Source organism: Emys orbicularis, chromosome 6, assembly GCF_028017835.1.
Source record: "Emys orbicularis isolate rEmyOrb1 chromosome 6, rEmyOrb1.hap1, whole genome shotgun sequence".
NCBI lineage: Eukaryota > Metazoa > Chordata > Testudines > Emydidae > Emys > Emys orbicularis.
The window spans coordinates 88,864,325-88,879,945 of NC_088688.1; the positions used below are offsets into that span (position 1 = coordinate 88,864,325).

A 15,621-nucleotide genomic window follows, 5' to 3' on the forward strand; every position below is an offset into this window, starting at 1 on the left:
AAGGCAGATCCTATAATCAACGATTCCTGACTGCCCCATACACCCGGCCTCAAAGACACCACAACCAGTGCCACAAACAGAGGCAGACGAGACGCCGACAACCACAAGATCAGTTGTCTACGTCTCAACCATCCACTTCGAGGCAAACGTTTTGAAGTGTTGGTCGAGGACACGAGAACTCCACATTCTCCAATCCTAGAGTTAGATCCAATCTCCAGCCCATTTGGAGACCGCCTGTCACCATTCTACCCAGTATGGAAAACCATCACCACGACAAATGGGTTCTGGAAATTATTCAGAAGGGCTACTCCATCCCTTTTATCTCTATTCCACCTACCCGGGCCCCTTTCCCGTCTCTCTTCGGGGACCCCTCTCACGTGCACCTGCTAGAGCAGGAAGTAAACCATCTCCTACAATTAGGTGCCATGGAACCCATGCCAGTTCAACACAGGGGCAGAGGGTTTTATTCACATTACTTTCTCACTCCGAAGAAAACAGGTGGATGGAGGCCCATTCTCGACTTGTGAAAACTAAACAAGTTTGTGAGAAGACAACTTTTCAAGATGGTGACTCTAGCAACTATAATTCCAGCATTGGAGAAAGGAGATTGGCTCTCGGCCCTCGACCTACAGGATGCTTACTTTCATGTTACCATTCACACGGCACACAGCGGTTCCTGTGATTCACTCTAGGGAACCTGCATTACCAGTACAGAGTGCTCCCCTTCGGCCTGTCCACTGCCCCAAGAGTGTTTTCCAAGGTTCTCGCTGTCGCAGCAGCACACCTTCGCAGGCAGGGTGTGATCATATTTCCCTACCTAGACGACTGTCTTCTAAAAGCACCCACACACCAGGCAGCAATCGACGCCACTCACACCACTATAACCCTATTTACGAACCTAAGGTTACAAATCAACCTCCAAAAATCCACTCTGACACCCACCCAACAGTTGGACTTTATAGGGACACACCTCGACTGCCTCACAGCAACAGCACGACTACCCCAACAACGATTTCTTACTTTAACAAAGCTAATTACAACAGTAATAGACAGCCCACAAATATATGCCAGAACGTGCCTACAACTCCTGGGGCACATGGCGGCTATGACGTTTGTCATGAAACATGCCAGGCTCCACCTGAGATGCCTACAGGCCTGGCTCTGCACTGTCTATATTCTACCCAGGCACTCACTCAACAGATGTCTTACAGTGCCCAGCAGGGTAAAAGACTCGCTCATGTGGTGGACACAACCTACGAACGTTTGTTCAAGTGTCCTCTTCCAACAAAAACCTCCAACTGTAACAATCACCACAGATGCCTCTCTGATGGGATGGGGGGCACACTTGTATGAAAATACCATCCAAGGTCGCTGGTCCCCAGCAGAGTCCAATCTCCACATAAATCTATTGGAGTTAAGGGCAGTCTGAAACGCCTGCCAGCACTTTCTCCCTCTGATCCGCAATAGGACTGTCCAGATTCTTATGGACAACTTGGCGACTATGTTTTATGTAAATCACCAAGGAGGGGCCCGACCTCATTCCCTCTGTGCAGAAGCAGTCTGCTTCTGCCAGTGGTGCATCTCCAACAACATACACATCATAGCATCCTACTTGCCCAGACGCCAGAATGCAACAGCAGACCACCTAAGCAGGAACTTTTCACAAACCCACAAATAGGAGATAGATCTCGGAATACTAAAAACTATATTCAGACAATGGGGATTCCCCTCAATAGATCTCTTCACAATAGCACACAATGCAAAGTGCCTGCAATACTGCTCTCAGGCCAGACTGGGGCACGACTCTCTGGGAGACACCTTCCTTCTGAAATGGGAAGCCCCACTACTGTATGCCTTCCCCCCAATCCATCTATTGAGCCGTGTCCTCCACAAGATCAAGCAAGACAAATCAAGGGTCGTCATCATTGCATTAACATGGCCCAGACAAACATGGTTTCCATACCTGAAACAGATGGCAGTGACACCATCACGAACCCTTCCCCTTGTGCTTCATCTGCTGATGCAGGACGCCTCCGGCACCCCAACATTTCAGTATTCTATCTCAAGGCCTGGCTAATCCATGGATGATGGGACTTGAGACACACTGTTCTAAGGAAGTACAAGATATACTACTGAACAGTCTGCGGCTGACCACATGAAAGACATACACGCACAAGTGGAAACGATTCTGTACTTGGTGCCAGAACAAGCAGATTATTCCACAGTCGGCCCCACTACCCATAATCCTTGACGACATATTGACACTAAAATAATTGGGCCTATCTACTAGCTCACTCAGAGTGCATCTAGCAGCCATCACCTCCTTCCACTCTAAGGTGCTCTTTGCTCACCTGCTCTTTGCTCACCTGCTGACTAAACGCTTCATCAAGGGCATAGAGAATACTTATCTGACACTACAGGACCCCACCCCCATGTGGGATCTCAGTCTTGTTCTCCGTGCCCTCATAGGCAAACCCTTTGAACCACTAGCAACCTGTTTGTTGTTGCACCTATCCATGAAGGTCGCCTTCCTAGTAGCTATCACATCAGCAAGAAGGGTGTGAGAGCTGGGTGCCCTAATGGCACACCCACCTTATCACATTCCTCAAAGCCAATCCTACGACCACATCCTAAGTTCATACCCAAGGTCACCTCCCCCTTCCATCGCAACCAGCCTATTTACTTACCTGTATTTTTCCCCAAACCGCATACTGACAACAGGGAGGCCTCCCTTCACATGCTAGACGTCCGCAGAGCGCTAGCATTCTATATAGAAAGAACAAAAACATTTAGAAAATCATCCAGACTATTTGTATCCACAACAGAACATTTCCAGGGCCAAACCATCTCCAAGCAGAGACTATCTAACTGGATATCTACATGTATCCAGTTATGTTGCCCAAACTATAATCTGCAAGCTCCCTCTGGACTTTGCGCACACTCCACCAGAGCACTATCCATGTCTGTGGTCTTTCTCAATAATGTACCCATCACAGACATTTGTAAAGCAGCTACCTGGGCACCAGCCCATACCTTTACCAAACACTATGCATTAGAACAACAATCAGCTGCAGATGCTCAGTTTGGACTCTTGGTGCTCTCCACCGCACATAAATCAACTCCAAAGTCCCTCCCCTCCACTGAGGGTCACTGCTCTACAGTCACCTAAAGTGGAGCACTCACAGGGATACTCCTAGAAGAAGAAGAGAAGGTTACTCACCTTGTGCAGTAACTGAGGTTCTTCGAGATGGTTGTCCCTGTGGGTGCTCCACTACCCCCCACCCCTCTACTTCGGAGTTTCACGTCAATCCTCTGAGGTAGAGAAGGAACTGGGGGACTGTTGGCTGCGCACGCGGGGTAACTGCTCGGATTAGCGCAAGACGGCTGCCATGTGTGTGTGGCCAACCGGGGCACTGCTACTACAAATCTGCAATTAGAAGTGCAGGGCGCCAAGATACCTAAAGCAGAACACCCACAGGGACAACCATTTTGAAGAACCTCAGTTACTGCACAAGGTGAGTAACCTTCTCTTACACTGTCAAGGGCACAACTCTGCTTAGAAACTGACAGCATGCTTCACCACAGAGCATCTGGCTTCTGCAGCATTGGTGGGAGATGTCCCTATTCTGGACATTTGCAGGGGAGTAACATAGTCTTCTGTCCATACTTTCACTAGACACTATGCATTCACTGCTGCATCAAAGAAAGATGCAAATACGGGAAAAGCAGTCCTACTGTCCCGCTTCTGATGAGACTCCAACCCCCACTACCTTTAGAACAGTTTGAGAGTCACCTACAGTATAATGGGAATATGCAAGCACTTGAAGAATTAAAAATGGTTATCATAACTATAGTTCTTCGAGATGTGTTGCATATATTTATTACATGACCCACCCTTCTTCTCCAATGCATCAAAATCTACCATTGGCATTCCATTGCAAAGGAAATGAAGGATAGGTGGGGTGGCTCTGCCCTTTATGCACTCCATGAGGAGAACCAGGAATGGGCAGGACTGCTCCTACCGGTATCACTAGGGAAAACTCTCCAGCACTCATGCATGAGACATTACACCCCTACAGTCTAAGGAAAATGTGCAACACATCTTGCAGAACAAAAATTATGAGAAGGTGAGTAACTGTTTTGTTTTTTAATTTGAAAAAGTATGTTCCCTGCTCTCTTAGTCATTACTAAACTAAGCTACACATATTAGCTATCTCTAATCTTTTCTGATAAGTCAGTCCCTACAGCCTCGTGTTTATTTTTATTGTACTTGTCAGGAGTTGCTCCAGTTTATTATTATCCTTTTGGTAAAGTTGTACCCGGAAATGAACACAATAGTCCCCAGGTTCAGTCACACCAGAGTGCTTAGAGAGATATTGTTAGAGAAGGATTATTATTTCCTTGCTTCATATTTATTTATGTATACTGTCCAAAATTGCATTAGCTTTTTTGAAGCCATTTTCTATTAGAAACTCATGTCTGAGTTGCTGTCCACCCCTTTGTCTCTTTCAGCATTACTGCTTCCCAGACATATTAGCTTTTGTTTTTCCAAGTTGAATCTTACTTAATTGTTTTCGGCCCATGTATCTAACCTCTGGAGGTTCCTTTATGGTGTTTCTCTGTTTTTGCTGGTGATCACATCTACTTCCAATTTAGTATCATTTCTGAATTTTAGCAATATAATATGTACTCCTCTTCCAGATCATTAATGAAAATGTTAAATAAGACACTAACACTGATTCTCGTGGTATCCCACTAGACCTCTTACCCTGAACTTACTACACTGTTCCCAGGAGAAATGGAGAATCTGCTTTTTTTATCATTACATTCCTTTCAAAGAGGGGAATGGAAAATAGCTTTCCCTGCCCTTAGCTTTAGCTGCCTTTACAGTGCCTGCCCCACTTGCTCAGGTTTACTGATTATGTCCAGTGGAGCGACAATTAGAGCGTTTCACCTGCCTGACATATGAGACTGCCTGGATTGATTTTGTGATTTCACAACTGAAATCATTGCGGAATGCACGAGGCTCTGATTATGGTACTGCTGTACCAACTGCAGCTGTACAATATGATTTTGGTACAACATTCATCTCTGTTCATGTTGCTGTTTACTTTTCTAAATCACTAACCAGTCACATCTCATGACTTAGCTGTAACTGTATTACTAAATGATAAAGTTCCATCTCCTTGTGTGGTCCTTTCAAATTTTTAAATCTTTTCATTGCCTAATCTGAATATGAACTTTCTTCTTGGAACCTACAGTAAGAGAGCAACTGTGAACAACGAACAATTTTGGGCAATGTGAATGTTATTCTTGCCCCTTGCAACATGGCCAAGTGGATTCTACTTGTTGAATTTTAGGCCATGTCTACATGGGGACACTCGGGAAAGTTAAGGCAAATTGACTAAAGGTATGAAGTCAATACTAATAAATTAGAGCATGTTAAAGTATCTTCCTCCTCACCCATGTGGATGATCTAATTTAGGAGTAAAGTGCATTTATTTAGCTGTAATTTCATAGAATCATGGATTATCAGGGTTAGCAAATGGAGACCGCTTACTCCTGAATGAGAGCATCCATGTGGGGGTTTAATATGCTTTAACTTAGGCACGTTGACTTCACACCTTTAGTTCATTTGACTTAACTTTTCTGACTTTCCTCTTGTAGGCCAGCCCTGGAACTGCTTATGGGCTCTGATCCAGCTAAGCACTTAAGCACGTGCTAAATTTTAAGTATGTGAGTAGTTCAATTGAAGCTTAAACTTAAGTTTGTGCTTAAGTGCTTTGCAGGATTGGAGTCTTAAAAGGCCATTTTTTTTATGCCAGCCTGCTTTTTAATTTTGCCCTTTTTTTCCTTCCCTACAATTTGTTGCAGATGCAAACCCTATCATATAGACACCTAAGTACGTGGCTGCTCCATTTAGACCTCTAAATGCATGGGTCGCAACTGCAAAAAAAAAAAAAAAAATTAAGTTCAAAGTGTGAAATATTTGTCAAAGGACAATGTTGTCTTTATCACAAAGGGTGTGTGTGTGTACTTTAACAAATGTCAAAGTGAAGTTAGTTTCTTCAGTTTTCATGAGTTCAGACACAGCTCAAGGCAACAATACAGAAAGCATGCTCACTCTCTCGTTACCTTCTTCCAGTTAAAAGCTGTGTGATTAACAGACTAATAATCTGACCTGTCATAATTTAACTTTTCAATGCTCAGGAATGCACTACTGGAAACCGGTGGAACGCCAGAAGTAATGACCATAATACAGGTGTTTACACAGTGTTTTGTTCAAGCTCACCAGAAGGATAACAAGCAGGTTAGTCAAGCTCTATTTTTTTAATAACTTTTTAATGAGAGGCTATCAGATTTAGCATGAAAAGAACAATTTTAAATTTGAGAATGCTGATGGAATAAAACGAGGCAATTAATGGTCTCACATTGCTGCTATAGATGGATGCCAAGACAGAGTTGAGGCACTTTAACTGGCATCAAACATAGAGGTGCAAAATCAATATGCCTTTTGCAAAACAGGAGTAATTTATTTGTTCTTATGCTGTAGCATTTCACCAACATAAGTTATCATCCCCATATATTCAGCGCTTAATTTGTAATGAAAGAGGCGCCAGGGCTGAAGGAATTTGGTGCCAGGGCTCAAGCAACTTTTTTACATTCATAACTGATGCAGCAAGCCCAGAGGTGCCTGGGCTATGAACTGCCAAGCCTAGAGGTGCCAGGGCTCAGCCCTGGCAAGCCCTGGTGCAAATTAAGCACTGCATATATTATATTGTTATCCTGGCCGTGCAGCATTTGCCTGCATGCTGAATTACAGCATGATCCTCAATCTTGGACTGAAAGAATGAGGGAGACCATAGGCAAGTATTTCTTTTGCAGCAGCAGGGATCCTACTGAGTCCTGTGCTGAATGTAATAAGGAAAAAAAACAAAGAAAAATACATACGCCGATACAAAATAGGTTTGGCCATCCAAGAGTTCAGATGAGGCTTAAAATTTCCCCACTCAGGATCTTATTCTCCTCTCATGGTAATTTTACACCACTCTTACTCAGTTGACTGTGGTGAAATTACTTGTGTTTTTCACAAGCTTAACTGAGAGGAGAATCAGCCCCTCAGAGTTTAAAATCCAAGAACAGGGGACTTGAAAATTCTAATTATATTTATAGGTCACAAGCTTTCTTTAGAGTGGTAGCCGTGTTAGTCTGTATCAGCAAAAAGAACAAGGAGTACTTGTGGGACCTTAGAGACTAACAAATTTATTTGGGCATAAGCTTTCGTGGGCTAAAGCCCACTTCATCCGAAATTTACCAAAATTTCTCACTCTAATCATTTCATTAATTTTTCCAGTCCAGTTTGACATGGCAGAAGCACTGGTTGGGAAGCTATTCTATTACTGAATATATTTCACCTCTAAACAAACTTCTGAGAATTCCTACTCTTTGACTTCCGTATCTTTTTGGGAGATAATGGTTAGTGAAGGAGTGAGTCTTGGAATCCGTGATATACTTGCCTTAGCATTGTGATTAAATCTGTCTTCTAGCTTCAGGTAGTATGAATTAGGAATGAAACTGCAGCTGTCTTATTTAATACGAATAAATGCCACACACATTAATTCTATTCCACCCTGGTTGCATGTTAGCAGTACATTGTGCAACCCCAGGGAGGCAGGGGTGGTGGGTTGGAGATCATAAGCAGAAATTCCACACTCTTCAACTTACTGGGGGCTACATTTGTTGTGCTGGCTTTGCATGTGTTTTATGGTGAAAGTCCTTCAGTTGATGACATCATGTCATGGATTATTGCCCATTTTTTTTATGTGAAGCTGGCTTTAAATATGAAATAGATCTTCTTTATACAATTTATATGTGCATATTCACACTGCTATAATTAAGGTGGTGCCTGTGAGCATTTCAATTATAAATCTTTTTTTTCAAGAGTTTATAAATCAACTGTAAAATTTGCTACAACTTAGCATACAAGATCTCAGACTAGGAGTACTTCCTATCTAATAAATTTGGTTTAAATCAATTTGATCGTATTGTTTTTGCTTTCTGAATATTATTATTGTTGCAGACATTGCAACTCTACGCAGTATCTTTGGGAACTATTGTATTAAATTTATGAATGGTTTATAAATTCATGGGGACAGGTTACCACAGCTCCTTCAGGAACTAAAAATGGGTGGGGGGAGGCGTGATTAAGGCAAGTTGCTGAAACTGTAAACAACCTCAGAGAGGTACCACCCCCTGAGGGGTTAGGAGTGATCTCTGGTAGACTTTTAATAAGCCTGTAGGAACTTGTGTTGTTTTTTTATATGTTTTCTTTGTAATGCTTCTTTGTAATGTACTTGTTTAGAAAGATCTATGTGGTAACTGCTGGCAATACACTGTTTATAGCCCTCGGGGAGAAAGCAAGTCACAGATGCTGGCCATTAGGCAAGCTGGCTGCAGTTATCACAGTGTATGGCAGGTTGCTGTGGAGCCTTGAAACCCCTGGTCAGAAGGGAGTAGTACAAGGGTCCCTACCCAGAGACAGGTGACAGCTGGAGAACTGAGACCTGACTGGGCGCTCCTGAAGTCGACCATGGGAGTGGGGAGGGTGTAAATACAGTTAACAGTTACCCTGAAACTGTAACTGTTATTACATGCATTTATAAGATACCCATCTCTATGTCTGCATGTATTTAATGGGACATAAATTGCTCCATTAACATTTCAAATAAGAGGAACACTAAAGACTGAGAATGAAGAAGGATCTGGCCGGTTGTTTGAGACCCCAGGAATTTATAGTTCAGTTAATTGAAAAAAGGCTAGGCAAACAGATGTATCTTGCGAATCTTTCTAAGAACCAGATTGTGTCCACAGAGGTGTGCAGAGTAGGAGAGAGTTCGCAGAAAACCCTGTACTCCCCCCAATATAATGGCTGGCCACAATCACAGTCCCCTCTAATTGGTTTTCCTGCAGTCAGGTTCTAGGAAGGCAAACATCTTTATTTTGCTTAAACTCTTTTTATGCTGAAAACTGGCTTTGATTTAAAAATGAAATCAATTTTGCAAGTCAAGTTAATTCAGAATGTGGGTTGTGTCTTGTCTACTAAGCATGCCCAGTGCTGCTTTTTCTTGGGGTTTTTGGTGTGCATATTAATTGGCTGCATGTATGCTTTAACATTTTAATTAAGAATTAATTCCTATAACTCCATTTGACCAATATAGATCTTTGGAATTTTGCCAGTTTTATCATACCAATGATATGTTGAGTGTCATACTTTTCTTTGTACTTTCATTTTCCTTTAAATTGCTGTTTCAAAAAAAAAAAAAGTGTGTGTGTGGGGGGGGAAGACACAAAGAAAAACACATTAAAGTGAAGGGAAAGAATATCATTACATGTATTTGTAAAATGCATGGTATCTGAGTGCACATCAAAAAATCCAAGTGAAATGAGCTTGGTAGTCTAAGCACAGTCTTCATTGGATAGAGTTTGGAATTACAGATCTGTCCTAAACAACGAGGAGTCCGGTGGCACCTTAAAGACTAAGGCCAGGTCTACACTACCGCGGTAGTTCGACAGCTGGCAATCGAACTTCCGGGTTCGATTTATCGCGTCTGGTCTGGACGCGATAAATCGATCCCGGAAGCGCTCGCCGTCGACTGCGGTACTCCAGCTCGGCGAGAGGAGTACCGCGGAGTCGACGGGGAGCCTGCCTGCCGCGTGTGGACCGCGTCTGAACCGCGGTAAGTTCGAACTAAGGTATGTCGACTTCAGCTACGTTATTCACGTAGCTGAAGTTGCGTACCTTAGTTCGAATTTGGGGGTTAGTGTAGACCAGGCCTAAGATTTATTTGGGCATAAGCCTTTGTGGGTAAAAACCCCACTTTTTTACCCACGAAAGCTTATGCCCAAATAAATCTGTTAGTCTTTAAGGTGCCACCAGACTCCTTGTTGTTTTTGTGGGTAGAGACTAACATGGCTACCCCTCTGATATTTAGATCTGTCATGAAATTTGGTATAATTTGCTGTCTGTGTTCAAGAGCTGGTGTGGAGACTGAATAGTCCCTTCACCTAGAGAATGACGTCCCTCCAGACCAGAGTTAAGGTAGCTAGTGGGATAACTCACTGCGTTGTCCTAAGTATACCCAACAGGTGCTTGTAAAATAAAATAATTTGGGTTCCACTGCTGCTAGTCCCTTAATTTTCACAAATAATAACAAAATGTTTGTTTACTTTTTGAATTATGCATCTGTTGGAATTAAATTACATTAGTCAGTTACTCTTTCTGGTTCCTATACGTTAGAAAAAAATTGCTTTTTGTGTTCACAAACACTGGATGGGAACATTTAGATTTAAACTCCCCCATCCCCTAAAGCCTGTTTACACTGAAATTAAATAATTCCAGTAACATAAATAGCTAGGTTTTGTAAGCCTCCTTCCCTCTCTTTTCTATTCCCTCCTTCTTCATAGAAAATCTTAAATGTTAGGTCTAAAACTAATTAAGTGTTCCTTTATGCCAGACAGCACTGTTATTGTATGTGGCTATTACATTAGGTGAACCTATAATATCTTTAGGTTTTATGTTCTTGGAAGCTGACCACAAAGCTCTTTTAAAATATTGACTTTTGTTTTAGCATAAATTTCCTCTGAAGGCCTACTTTCCTCATCATCATCAGCATCTTGTAATAGCCTTACTCAAACATCCTTTTGGTAAGTTCTGCCTTGAATTGTTTGGAGCATTAACGGAATCTGCATTTTCATTTATTTTTCTGCACAATATATAACCTCAAAAATAATGCACAAGGGTTACCTTAATTCTGAGTGCTTGACTTTGCCACTTTTGTAATGTTCTTTTAATGTAGGTTTTTGTGTAACTATTATATTCAATGGCATAGATTTAAACAAAATTAAAACCAAAACCAAATAAGAGTAATAGAAGGAAGGCAAATTATTTTCAATATAATAAAGCCAATGCTAGGAATTAAAACACAGTTATCAAGGACTGGAAAGGTATTCAATGTTCATGTCTTGTAAGCCCAATAATGATCATTGTGAAAACTCCCATATTCAAACGTATTAATGCATTGTGTTGCCTTTCTCCTCTCTGAAATCTGGAAATCTGATTTCAGTTAAGTCACAAATGAAAATAAGTTTGATCTCCCTTGTCTCTATTTATGCATATCAGAAAAATAATGTTTCATGTGACACAGTTCTGCATGATTGGCAATTTCTGCTAAGGACGGGGCACTTGGCTGGGATAACAGAGATACACTAGATTAGTATTGATGAGAAACAATATATATATATTGTGTGTGTGTTTGTGTGTCTCTGTGTGTGTATGTATGCGCGTGCACACACACACACTTATGCCTAATTTGATGAATAGCCTGAACTTTAGTCCTGTATTTTGCAAATGAATTTTTGACCAAAGAACATAAAGTAATTTATTATAGATATGGTTGAAAACTACGGGAAAGTTTAAATGTGAGAAGCAATTACTGAAGACTGAATCATGTGTCTAGCAAGTTCTAGTTCTAGCTTGATACCGTACCAAATATTGTTCTGTTTTAGCCTGTTTCATTAGGTACAACTTTTCTTCGTACTGTTTTCCAGATTTGCCAGCTACGCTCTGGTCTCAACACCTGAAATACATTACTGACATGCTTAAAGCAATAATAGAAGATAAAAGCATTAGGTAAATAAAAATACTTAGACTATCCCTCATCATTTCTTCTTGTTCTTCTATTACTTCGTGAAAAGTCATGTGGTTCATAATCTTGGTTGATTAATTTTTAGTTATCTTTAGATGCCATTTTCTTCTTAGTTCCCAAATACAACTTCTGTTTAAGGATAGGAAAATAGGATATCCTCGGATATAAGGAGGCCTTCTAAACTATGAACCTGATTTTCAGAGGTCTCAAGCACCCACAGTTCAAGTCAATGAGCACTTCAGAAAATCAGACCTTTTAATTACACCCTGTGATAGGGTCCACTCACTGCCAGGGGCACCTCCTCCTAGCCACTCTGGGGATTAGCTCCTTCCAGATCTGAGGCACCCTTCTCCTGCATGCTGCACACTCTGTTGCTGCTCTCTCTCTCCCTCTCTGAAACTTAGGATGCTCCCTCTTCTTGACTTGGCCCTCCATCCAGATCCCTATGTGTGTTTCCTTAGGTTAGTGGCAGGTCCCAACCACTATTAGTAAGAGTTCTTCCATTAGGCTTATTAGCAGCACCCAGGCTATTTACGAAGAAGTTTGCAATAGTAGCAGCAGAGGCCTGTTGCAATGGCTCCGTTGCCATCCATATCTAGATGACTGGCTCCTGACAGAAAGGTCCTGTCTAGAAGTTTTGACATTGACATCATTGCTGCTCCATCTCCTAATGGCCCTGGGAATTGGTATAAACAAGTCTACCCTAAATCTGACACAAACTATAGAATTCATAGGAGCGACTCTAGACTCAGTCAGGGCAAGAGCTGTGTGGTGTATGTGCCAAGAAGACAGTATGTACACAATAGTGATTATTCTCCCTTGATGTGGTGGAAAGACCCCAAGCGCATATGCATGGAAGTTCCCCTCTTCCCGCCCATACCTGAGAAAAAGCTAGTTACAAATGCCTCCCAACTGGACTGGGGAGCCCACATGGATGACTCACAGCATAAGGCACCTGGATGCCTCGAGAGACCAGAATGCAAATAAATCTCCTGGAGCTGAGAGCTGTCTGGGAAGCCTGCAAGGCATTCATACCACTCATGATTCTGACATATCCTAGTAATGTCCAACAACATAACAACCATGCTCTATATTAACAAACAGAGAGTGCTAAATCCATCCTTCTATGCATGGAGACGTTTAACTTATGGAACTCGTGCATCCAACACCACTGTGATCCTAAGACCTCCTCAGTGCCAACTGGCAAAGGGTTCACTGTTCTGTAACAGCAACTCCTATTAAGCCTGAAAAACTTACTACACCTAATACGCTGTTTTCATGGTTTTATCCATAAATAGTATCTTGTAAGGTATCAAATGAAAACTGGTGACACATAAGCATTGTGAGATGTATGTATGAATGATATTTAAGAATTTGTATAGAAAGTTGTATGTATGTATTTATTGAAAAATATATTTCAGAATCTGTATCCCAGGCAGGGTTGACTATCAAGTTTTTCCTAGAAAAAGGAATGTCAGTTTATCTGTCTACCTAGAGTCATTTGTAAATGAAGCATTGTAAGTCAATACAATGGAAACTGCCTTTACAGAGGAGACAAGTATCAGAGGGGTAGCCGTGTTAGTCTGAATCTGTAAAAAGCAACAGAGGGTCCTGTGGCACCTTTAAGACTAACAGAAGTATTGGGAGCATAAGCTTTCGTGGGTAAGAACCTCACTTCTTCAGATGCAAGTAATGGAAATTTCCAGAGGCATTACTTGCATCTGAAGAAGTGAGGTTCTTACCCACGAAAGCTTATGCTCCCAATACTTCTGTTAGTCTTAAAGGTGCCACAGGACCCTCTGTTGCTTTTTACAGAGGAGAGTTATTCTGACTCTGGGAATAAAGACAATGAACTCTAGGAAATATAAGGAAAAGCAAAAGGATATTTTGTTATCCATTTCACTGAGAAACCTGGGCGGGAGTGTGGGGAGAATGATTCATGAGTGTTGTGGATCCTGGTTTGACTGAAAATCAGTAAGCTTTGCAGAAAAAGCTCAGACTGAGAGACTGTTTTAGACAAAGATTTGTAGCCTGTTAAAAGTAAGTCTTAGTCTAGTAGAAGCCTGTTATACTTTTGTTTTATTTGTAACCTGTTGTTGTTATTCTTGCTCACTATCTCTTAATTCTCTACATTTGTTAATAAACTTTTGTTATAAATAGATTACAGTGCTGTGTTGTTATAAGTTGGTGTATATGTACTATTCCTTTGAGCGCCCTTGGGAGTAGTGAGCCTGGAAATTACTATGTGTGTCCAGTGACAGAGGCTGGAGGCTACAGGGGGGATGCTTCTGAGGAGTTCTGAGGTACACCTAGTGTTTTACCTGAAAAGCAAAGTAGCGGCTGAGTGCTGAAGGGTTGGTAGTGTCAGGGAGCTGTCACCCACCTACCACAACAAAGACTCTCTCTCACTGAGGCAGGTGGGTAACACAGTGACTTACAGTCCTGGCACCTCAAGAAAGTGTCATAGCCACATTACTGTGTCAGCAGTATAGCTCTCAGCTGTTCACAGTTCACGGGTGGACAACCTCAGCAGGCACTTTAGCACTGATCACAAGTGGGAACTGCACAATTCTTTACTAAACAGCATCTTCACCCAATGGGGAACCCCTGCTTGGAACCTTTTTGCATCCCACAAGAACATGAATAGCCAACAAAACTGAAATGTATTTTGATTCTTTTGCAGATCTTACACTGACCTCTTTGAGAGCTGGTTTTTGTTTGTTCATTTTGGAGAATGGGCTGATATCGCTGTAGAGCAGTTGCTGAAGTCTGAAGATGAATCCGCAGATACTTTTCTGTGGCTGCTGGCATTTTACTACAATCCACACAATGATAAAGAGCAGAGGACTCAAATTCTGGTGGGTGGTGTAGGCATGGCTGAGAGTATTTAGCCAATTGTATACCTGAAAATTGAGGCATTTATGTTTGAAAGCGGCTGGGGTTTGCAGGGTCCTCCTGGAATTGTAAAATTCTGCAGTAGAGGGGATCCAAGATAATTTTTGTGGCTCTTTCAACTGTGAACATTTAGAAACTGGGTTTGTCAAGTGTACTGTAGGCCAGAATGCCTTTATTTACTTTTCTTCTGAAAAATATGACCGTATCAAATCAGCTTGATTGGTGCACCTGTAACTGCTCCTTTTGAATCTGTGTGGCAGGATTTCAGAGCTCCTGTGACGTAGAGTCCTGTAGGACAGCCATGCTTTAAAAGTGAGAGCACTAATAATAACAACAGTGCAGCATTCTTCATTCACATTCAGCAGCAGTGAATCTGATCTAACTATCTATCTAATTTGATTTCTGTTGCACTTGTCATCATAGAATCTAGGCAGTGATCTGATGATGTAATTCAGTCTTTCTTATATTAACTTGTGCCATGGTTACTTAGTTTTGTTTTAAACACTAAAGGTCTGGTTCTCTATTCCACTCAGCATAGGAACAGAGGGGAGAAGGACAAAGGTGGGCCTTATGCTAGCTTTGCACTTCCCTATTCTGGAGCCAGCATGGGACCTATTGGATGCCCTGAGTAAGTTAAAGCAGCCTAAGAACTGCACTAATTTACCCGTAGCTACCTATGACTGTAGGGACTATTGCAGCAGGCAGGAATAGTTGGAGTACAGCCGCATTCTGACCACACACCCTATCCTTACATATGGACGGTGGGTGCATGTTTGGTACACAGCTGTTATCCCAGTTCTACCCAACCCAGGGAATCCTCCTTTGTCACAGATATTCCCCAGTGTTTAAATTTTGCATCATATGGCCCCTTTGCCAGACCCATGTGAAGAGGAAGTAGCACAATGCACAATCAGGTCTGAGCAGATAGTCTTAACTTGAAGTTTTAACTAACACCAAGAAATCACACAGCATTAAAGTTCTTTGTGTTTCTGAAAAGGATCTTGAACATTTTGTTTGGATA

The 15,621-nt window shown here is 41.9% G+C and overlaps 1 protein-coding gene across 1 annotated transcript in view; it reads left to right on the plus strand.

The window, feature by feature from the left end:
• FANCC (FA complementation group C) overlaps positions 1-15,621 on the plus strand; it is a 105,211-nt gene that overhangs the window by 76,638 nt on the left and 12,952 nt on the right. The window contains exons 9-12 of the mRNA XM_065406349.1: positions 6,211-6,310; positions 10,629-10,704; positions 11,608-11,689; positions 14,389-14,563. Coding sequence (XP_065262421.1) covers positions 6,211-6,310; positions 10,629-10,704; positions 11,608-11,689; positions 14,389-14,563 — 433 coding nt within the window. The remainder of the gene's footprint in view (positions 1-6,210; positions 6,311-10,628; positions 10,705-11,607; positions 11,690-14,388; positions 14,564-15,621) is intronic.